At 46.0% G+C, this 8,409-nt stretch overlaps 2 protein-coding genes across 2 annotated transcripts; both read right to left on the reverse strand.

Moving 5' to 3' along the window:
- Positions 1 to 95: 95 nt before the first annotated feature.
- N7458_005677 (uncharacterized protein) lies at positions 96 to 1,434 on the reverse strand (the record flags this gene model as incomplete). Its single annotated transcript, XM_056909059.1, has 6 exons — positions 96 to 588; positions 654 to 774; positions 835 to 932; positions 990 to 1,072; positions 1,120 to 1,256; positions 1,320 to 1,434. 6 exons carry the CDS (start codon positions 1,432 to 1,434, stop codon positions 96 to 98), a joined length of 1,047 nt encoding a protein of 348 aa, XP_056767677.1.
- A 1,191-nt stretch (positions 1,435 to 2,625) lies between these two features.
- N7458_005678 (uncharacterized protein) lies at positions 2,626 to 3,789 on the reverse strand (the record flags this gene model as incomplete). The annotated part of the gene is made up of 1 exon (XM_056909060.1): positions 2,626 to 3,789. The coding sequence occupies one exon, from the start codon at positions 3,787 to 3,789 to the stop codon at positions 2,626 to 2,628; it is 1,164 nt and encodes a 387-aa protein (XP_056767678.1).
- Between the last annotated feature and the right edge of the window lie 4,620 nt (positions 3,790 to 8,409).

An 8,409-nucleotide genomic window follows, 5' to 3' on the forward strand; every position in this document is an offset into this window, starting at 1 on the left:
CCCAACATAACGCGCCCTCTGAGGCTGAAATTCCTCGAGTGTTCACCCAGTAGTCTGAGAACATTGGTGTCATCTGTAAGGCGTAGAGCATCAAATCAGAATTCAACTTCGCACGGCTGGGATGCACAGGGCTGGAGGGGACGGAGGTTACGTACACCATAACTGGCCAGACCAATAAAGAATTGGGCGGAATAGTTCAAACCCAGCTTGCTTACGCGAAGCAAGGAGAGCGGAAGCACGGGTTCTTGAGTCCAAAAGGCTTCGTTAAGACAGAAGATTGTAGAGCATGTTAAGAAAGTTGCTCCAAGAATGGCCAGAAAGATAGACCGGTTTTGTATCTCCTGTGCTTCGGCCAGTTGGACAAAGCCAAGTAAGCAAACAATAGCCATTAACAGGAAAACTAACCCTACAATATCGAATGGCTTGGACTTTGACTCGGTCTCTTGGATCTTGCTTTCTTCGATTGTATCCTCAATGGTTCGATACGTAGGGTCGGTGGTTATGAGCACCTGGGGCTTGTTAACGGGAAGTTTGAACGAGATTATCGCGATACATAACACAGCAAACGGAACGTGAACGATAAATGCCCTGGGGTGGAAAGAAAGTATGTTTAGCAATCAGATGTGGCAAGTATCAGAACTCTCGAGTCTCACATTTGCCATCCAATCTGGCTTGTAAGGAGTGCACCGATAGGAGCACCACAAGTCACCCCAACTAGCGAGACTGTAGTGACATAAGAGCGTAGCATCGCGACTCGGTGAAAGTTGTCGATATCTATCATTGAGTTTATTGTCAGAATCGCTCGCTGGAGCTAATTAATGGAGCCAAATATACTGTTCAAAAGCACAGATACGAGCTCATTCATCCCTGAACCTCCAAACCCTGTGATGACACGACCGAAAATGGCATAATTGATCGTGCCAGAAACTCCGCTATGAATATGTCAACCGGATATTAACCCACGAGGTGTGTATAACAGAAGGACTTACGTCAGAATGCAACCAGCTGCATACAATCCTAAAGCCAGGAGAATGGCGCTCTTAGATCCCATGGAATCGCATATTTGACCATACTTCGACGTTCAGCCATCTGCTAAATTCTTAACGGGAGTGTACTCACCACCGGAAGGCCAACTGTATAGCCAAGATTGTACGCGGTAATGAGCCACGAGGCGCAATTCGATGCGTTGAGAGCGGACGCGACATCGCTACCTGTGCTGAGGACAAATGTTTCGTCCGCATTGGCCAGGAAACATGCTGTGTATTTATCCAAAATTAGCGATGAATATAATCTACGTATTGTTAGATGAAACTACTCACCCAGCAAGAGCGCTCCTATTGCTAACTTTCCGATCTGGAGCGAATTCGACACTTCCAGAGTCTCTTCATCTTGTCCTGGCCTATCGAGAAGTGACTTTTGCTCCCCAATGGTCATCTTAAAGATGCCGCACTTTCAGTCGCAATACGTAGACAAAATGTAGGCGAAGGTTTTGCAGCAAACAAAGATCATGAGAGGGCTCAATGTGTTTTAATTGCCAACTACTGGGGTTGGAAGGCAAACTCTATGGGGGATCCATCACTTTCTCAGCTAGATCGGGTTACACAACTGCATGAACTGTGGGGATAATGTTCTCGCTATTGGTTCCACAGCCAATTATTGGTCACGTAGATATGTGGTTCTTGCGTGACTGAAGATTGACGTACAGTACGATTTTCACCCCTTGCTGGACTTTCTCATTGACGGAATACAGTTGCTAGTTAATTAGACTGCTTATTGCTCTCGCGCGTGAACCCTCAACTGTCCCGAATGACTACTATGGACAGATAGAAAGAATGTGAGCGGATTTGAGTATGGTTTCATTTCCTCCTTCTCATGTGGCAGGGGATCTCCGGAGAGGAATAAGCAAACATGAATTACTGGGCGAAGCTCAGCCGCTCTCACTGGCATGTGGCCTATGATTTGCAGGTACTCTTCAAATTGTGAGACCTTTGAGACTCTTCAGAGGCAAGGAAGCTGCAGAGACGAGAGGCAGCAGCCGATTCATCGGATCCTTTTCTTACCAATGAGCGGCGTCTGGCCTCTCCCTTGCCCCCCAAACTTACTCATCGGAAGTAGTAAAGAGCAACCGGGGTTCTACTCAAGAGCTCGCGATATATCTGAGCAAAAAAGTGGTCTAAAACCCTCGATGGTAGCATTCAGTACCATCGGGGTTTACTTCCTTAGTTGCGGGCTTTCAGAAGAGCCATCTTCTTGATTTGTCTAGTCTTTCCTTCTTCCTCTACTTAAGAAGATGATTAGAGTTCTCCTCCTTCTGCATTCCAAGCGTAGACGCTGCAGTCTTTTATGGCTGTTTATTTAGCAAGTACTGGTGGTGCTACGTGCCAGGCTATCCAGATGACCTATAGACTCATCCACCTCCACTAACCACTGTCTTTACAATTTAACCCAGGACCTTGATAAGAAAATCTATGTGGGCTTACTTATGTCCTTCTACCATTTCACTTAAAGAACAAAACGCAATCTACTCGGAAAATTGCCAATTAAGCTGTCATTTGCTAATAATGGAATAGCCTGGTGAAAATAAATACGGACTCTGTCACGACTAGGCTGGTCATTCTTGGTGTTTCACCAGAACACAGTGCATCTAACTTCCAAGCTCTCTCTTGCTTCTTCTTCTTCATTTTGTCCATCAAGTTCAAACGAGCTATGAATTGCACCACACACAGGAAGCTCTGGAGAGGTATCGTCGGCATCCTGTGGTGCTCTAAGGGTGGCCTCCGTCTCGTTATCAAAGAATTGTATAATGAGAACTTCAGAGGGTTCCTGGTGAGATATGAAGTGCCAGTCATGCCCCTTTCCCTGGGTATCGCGGGGTTTGTGCGCGGTGTAGGCCCATGTTCGGTACTTTCCAGCTTTGTGTTCGTCGTTCTCTTTGGATCGACCCTGAGGGGCTGCGGGGTCGATAATTTCGGCAAGATGAGGGGGAATGTCTTTGTCAAAGGAGACATCGTAATATTCCATGGGAGAATAATCGGATTTAGGGAACGAGAGGGTCGGCGCGACGGCAAGAGGGTCCCGAGTGACAGTCTTCAGAGGACGCCAGACGGAGAAAAGTGCAAATCGAGGAATGCCCTCCTCTCCGTCAGCGTTCCTATTGTAATGATCCTTGAGGTCATCCCAGTCAACACCAGAACGGAGCAGTTTGTTCTCTGCTTCAATGACTGGTTCTGCAACTGACACTAGGTCGCGATGCTGCTTTCGAATCTGGCGCCGGGCACCTCGTGGAGTAAAGTCGAGGTGTACTTTTGGAGCAGTGGATACACCAGCGTCGGGCCGGCTGCCATATATAGGACAGCAGATTGTTATTTCCTCGTCTGCCTTTTTCTCTTCTCCCTCGGATGGTTCAGGTTCTTCAGAGTACAGATTGCTTCTGAGAATCGCCCCCGTAGGTATAACATGCTTGCAGCCAGTCACTTTTTTCAGGAGCTCCTCAACTTCTGGGAAGTAGATCGATCTCAACAAATTCTCATCTTTCCAGCTTGCACGGTCATAGGGAGCTGAGTTAAGTCGTGACTCGCAACGACGAGCAGTGAAGCCATGCTTGGAAAGTTCGAATGGAGAAGCATCACCAAGATCCAAGGAAGGGCGAATATCGGTCAACGGCAAGCTAGGAGACGCCTGAAAATTTATAAGAGCGGGTAGGCTGTATGCTCCAGTTCCGGGAGTAGGCTTTGTACCTCGAGGGAGATAGTTGAATTTCCCGTAGTATTGTGTGGCAATGGAGCCCATTGGTGGCGAATTGAGATGATTGAGTATAGATAGAAAAGTGGGGCAATGAAAGAAGCAGATACCTGAGATGAGCCTGCACACACAGTAGAGAAGACATGGCATATAAATAGGTATCCCGGGGGTTTCGGGCTTTCATGTGCAGGCTCTGACCCTATGTACGTGACTTAATGCTGCATGCGAGCAACGTGGAGCATTGCGGTGGCCTTAATCCCCGTGTATTCAATACAAGATAAATATGCGTACAATACGGAACTTTTCTATACCACTCTGTAGCTAAAGAGAAATCAGGGCGCAGAGGCATGCCCGCTGTCCAAGAGTCAATTCAAACACCCGTAAGTGCCCTATACTCTAAGATAAATTAGGGAAGGTAGGAATGATCTTAGAATCCACGTCGAAGTTGACTTCCATTAAATCTCAGTCTCAACCTCTAAGCGCACATCGCAAATCCATGTTAACACGTTTGCGGGCAATATGTTATGTGGCTTTGATCTAAATCTAAAAATGAACTCACTGCTAGGTGCCAAAGTATCATACCTTGTGGCATGGTGAAATTCCTGGACCAATCAAGTGAAAGTTATTCTTGATATGGACAAAGCGTTCAAACTGATGTTAGACGAGCTAAAGCCTTTCAGCAGCCTGAAGCTCTAGGATGACACCATAGGGAAGCCAAAGAAGAAGGAGGGGCGCAAGTCAACCTACCTGGCAGAAAATATAGGTGCATGATGGATTGTCTGGGCTTTGCATTTTACCAGCTTACCGACTACCAAGATGTTACACAGCATCTGCGAGAGTGAATCTCTTTCATCTCGCCAATGTTATTAGATCTGTAGATGCAATGTGCACGGTCAAGGAACGTGGACCCCGTGCCTGGCCAAGTGGTCTTGACTACTCGGGTCAACTTTCTGCAGGTCCGAAGATCGATGCCACTACGGCCGGAGAAGTACCGTGAACACAAATACAATTTGGGACGCCTATATACTGCCTCGTCACGAAAATTACAAAAGCCGCCAATACGCCCTAAGTAACTCGTATTGCAATTACATGTCCACTGGCAGGATATCTAGATAGGTCACAACAGCCTAGCCCAGATCGCAATCGATTGATTTGACTAATTCCGTGGCGAATCGAGTCTTGGCTAATTTCGCTAAATTTCACCGAGCTCAGGTAACATCGCGCTACATAGGTTGAGTTGTTCGCGGGTGTTCATTGATTTATATTATGGCGCTTGCGGACATTCGCATGTACAACTAGTTACTCCGTACTGCAGTATACAGAAACGATACCTCATGAACCCATCCCAGGTTCCCACTGCCTATTGTTTGATATAGATATTGATGATAAGATTGGATTAATGTTGTATACAACAAACGTCATGTCAATCGTGCAATCCTAACTAGCGTCAATAGAGGTAGATTTTGTAAAATACATCGTTAATTCGTACGTATCTCACCTACGTATCGCTGAAGAATAATCCGCAGTATTAATACCACACTATATGCATCTATGGCCAGTACTCGGATATTCGTTCAAGACATCTGCAGGGGCAACGTCAAAAATGCACATATTGTATCATCCTTCGAGATTCCTATGAACACTTCTTTCTCCAGCACGTTGTTTTATGGAAAACGCTTATTTCATACGCCATACCGGTCGAACATACAGCGAGGGACAGAGGGGATAAATTTCCCGACTAATTACATAGCGCAGAAGGATCGGTCCGCTCCCGTCCGGTTATCGTTCCCATAAACGGGAAATTCAAAGTGCTTATATCTGCAATATAAGCAAAGATTGTGACTAGCTGTACTTTGTTTCTCTTGAATCAGGCAAGGTTTACCCGCTTAGTTTCGTGTATCCAATCATCTTTACGCTCAGTATATCTGATTTTAATCGCCCTCAAACATACATGAAGCAATTCTTCGATAGGTACCTCTTCGCTTACTTTTCAACGTTGAGAGTGTCCTGTTGGACGCAGGGACCTTTTTCTCAGCTAGCCACCGAGATCACCCTCATTTGAGGTCATAGCTTCAGAGGTATGCTCTAAGTAACCCCCTGAGCTGTATACCCGGTGGCCCCGCATGGCTTGAAGCTGCTTCGGGGCGATCGATCCGATCGAGATAAGATCTGCCAGCACGATCTCGACCTGAACCCCGCTGACAACATACGCAAGCGACAACGTAGATTGGTCTGCATTAGTTGTTCAGTTCGTACATAATATTCTCGTTGCTTTCTGTATGATTACCACAATCCCCAAATCTTCTCGGTATCGTTTTGGTATTACCTACGGTCTCAAGATCTGCTTGTTATTACCCGAGTGATACTAGTCGTTTTTCGGGATTCATTGGTAATTATGTGAATACGGGTTCTTGCAGTCCATACCTGTACGGTACGCTGGCAGTTCAAGTGTATCCGTTATGATGGAGCTTGGCGCTTCCACGGCATTGGTGCCATCAATACATGCAGGACGCAGAGGATGCGGCTTTTTCGACCTCGAGCTTCTGTGACCGTTTTTAGCCAGGCTTGTCAATTAGTGAGGGACCTTTGTCATGGAGTTTTCAGCATGTAGAGACTAAGACAGACAGAGAGATGCCTGGGCGAACCATCCCATTTACAATGTACGGTGTCATCTCCAGATCCTATACTAATGATCAACTTCATCATCGCAGCCAAATGTTCTTGTTCCAAGTAAAAATGCTCATCAATGCGTCAATTTTCTACCCGAGCTTTGCCTAGCTAGTTTTTCGACTACTTTGGTTTTAGCAGAACAGCGTGCAGCTGTTGCCATAGATTAATCACTTCCCTATCCATGTTCCAGCTTGCCACGGTGCGAGCGAGAGCCATGGCGAATTTAGCGCTAAGATTACAAACCGCTATTCATCTATCAATACAAAACATCTTTTTCCAACAACCCCGAATACCCGACATAATATCCGATGAAAGAGGCAGGAATATTTCAAACGCTAGGCCTATGTGGTATACTGGAGGAGGAATAGTGGATATTTACAAGCCACCTCAAGAGGAGTGCAGAAACATACCGTATAGACCCAAGATCAGTAATTACATAGAGGATTGACCCATTGAAGACCATATACATTGACACGTTCAAGGTCTTCCGTACTCAACAAATCACGGAGAATTTATTCGGTACTTCTTCAAAGGTCATTGCGCTGGCACCTCTAGCTGCCCGAGCCTCGGCCGGTGAGGATCGCTGGTTACACTGCATTATTCTCATACGAGACAGCATGTCAGGACCCGCTTATACATGGTTTTTGATAAAACTCCGAAAACCAAGTATTCCGTGTAAAGATCGATCATTGAAGAATACCATCTTCTTCCTGGCCCACTTGTTGCAGCATAGCTGTATTCATGTGGCCCGTGGGTCATTCTGAAGGCCTCGACCCATCATTGATACCTCAATATGTGGGGAACCCTGCACCGCTTGCGACTGTGCAGAATCTCGATCGATTGTCTTGTTATGTACCTACTCCGGCTTGATGACCATAGCTCAGATCGTGCTTTCTATCCACATTGTATTTTAACATTCGATTTTCTCGAAAGAAGTTCACCTGCAATGTGAATGACGACATTGCGTACACGTTGTCCTGCAGGACCTAGACACAAGAGCGGCCCTGGATGTTGAACACATTACCCGCGGAGAAGAAGACGCGTTTTCTGCATACTGCATATGCTTCCTGTGGATGACAGTCTCAGCCCGCACGGGCAATGCTGTCAAGCAAATTTCTGAAAAGATACCAGCATGTAAATGCCTCACGAAATAACGCTTTATGAAATGGTCAGTAGAACGCGCTGTAGCCGATCTGAAAAGCCACGACGCAGTGTGAAGACTATTTACATCTGCATTGCAGGGTAACGGTGTATTCCGAGGGAAGTGCGGTAATTCGCCACTGCTTTCTCAGAGGATTGGAAGTGTCCGTGCCGTGTATCATGACTAGTTATTAGGTTCTCTCGGTGGTCATATTCCAGGCTGCCGTTACTTGTAAGCTCTTCTGAGCGAGGTCAGCGACATTGACGCCTTGCTGGTAAACAATGACATGGCGTAGATACCTAGATAACCCAACGTAGAAGGTATCATTGTCTGTCTTGGACGGACAGCTCATTGCTTCTATAGTCAATATTAGATCGGAATGTACCTTGCTTATTCAAGGAATCCATAGAGCCTGAAGACGAAGAGGAGGGAGGAAACACTCATCGACATCAAAGTCCACGGTCAAGCTATCCTGCATCTTTTGAGTCCAATTCTACTCAATTCCTGCTCAATTGTCCCATTTCATGGTCATAGCGGGCTAGATATTTTGCTCCCTACATCTACCCGTCTTTTGATGAATACTTGACACTGCATCAATCTCCTGATTAGATATATTGGGAGCACCAAGTCCTCAAGGTTATCTAAGATTATCTCGAGCATTCGCCATGAGATTCCAATTCTAAGGTAGCTTGTCCATTCATCTAGAGGTATCAACTCAAAGCCGCAATGATGTACAAAGGCACAGAAAGAACCAAAGTATACAAAAAACGTGCAAACCCAAGAAAACCTTTCAACGCGTATAAAAATCAATCAATGAATCCAAAAATCATATCAACCACACACATGCCCTCCTTCAA

Source organism: Penicillium daleae (assembly GCF_028827525.1).
Source record: "Penicillium daleae strain IBT 16125 chromosome Unknown utg000005l_segment0_segment0, whole genome shotgun sequence".
In the NCBI taxonomy this organism is placed as follows: domain Eukaryota; kingdom Fungi; phylum Ascomycota; class Eurotiomycetes; order Eurotiales; family Aspergillaceae; genus Penicillium; species Penicillium daleae.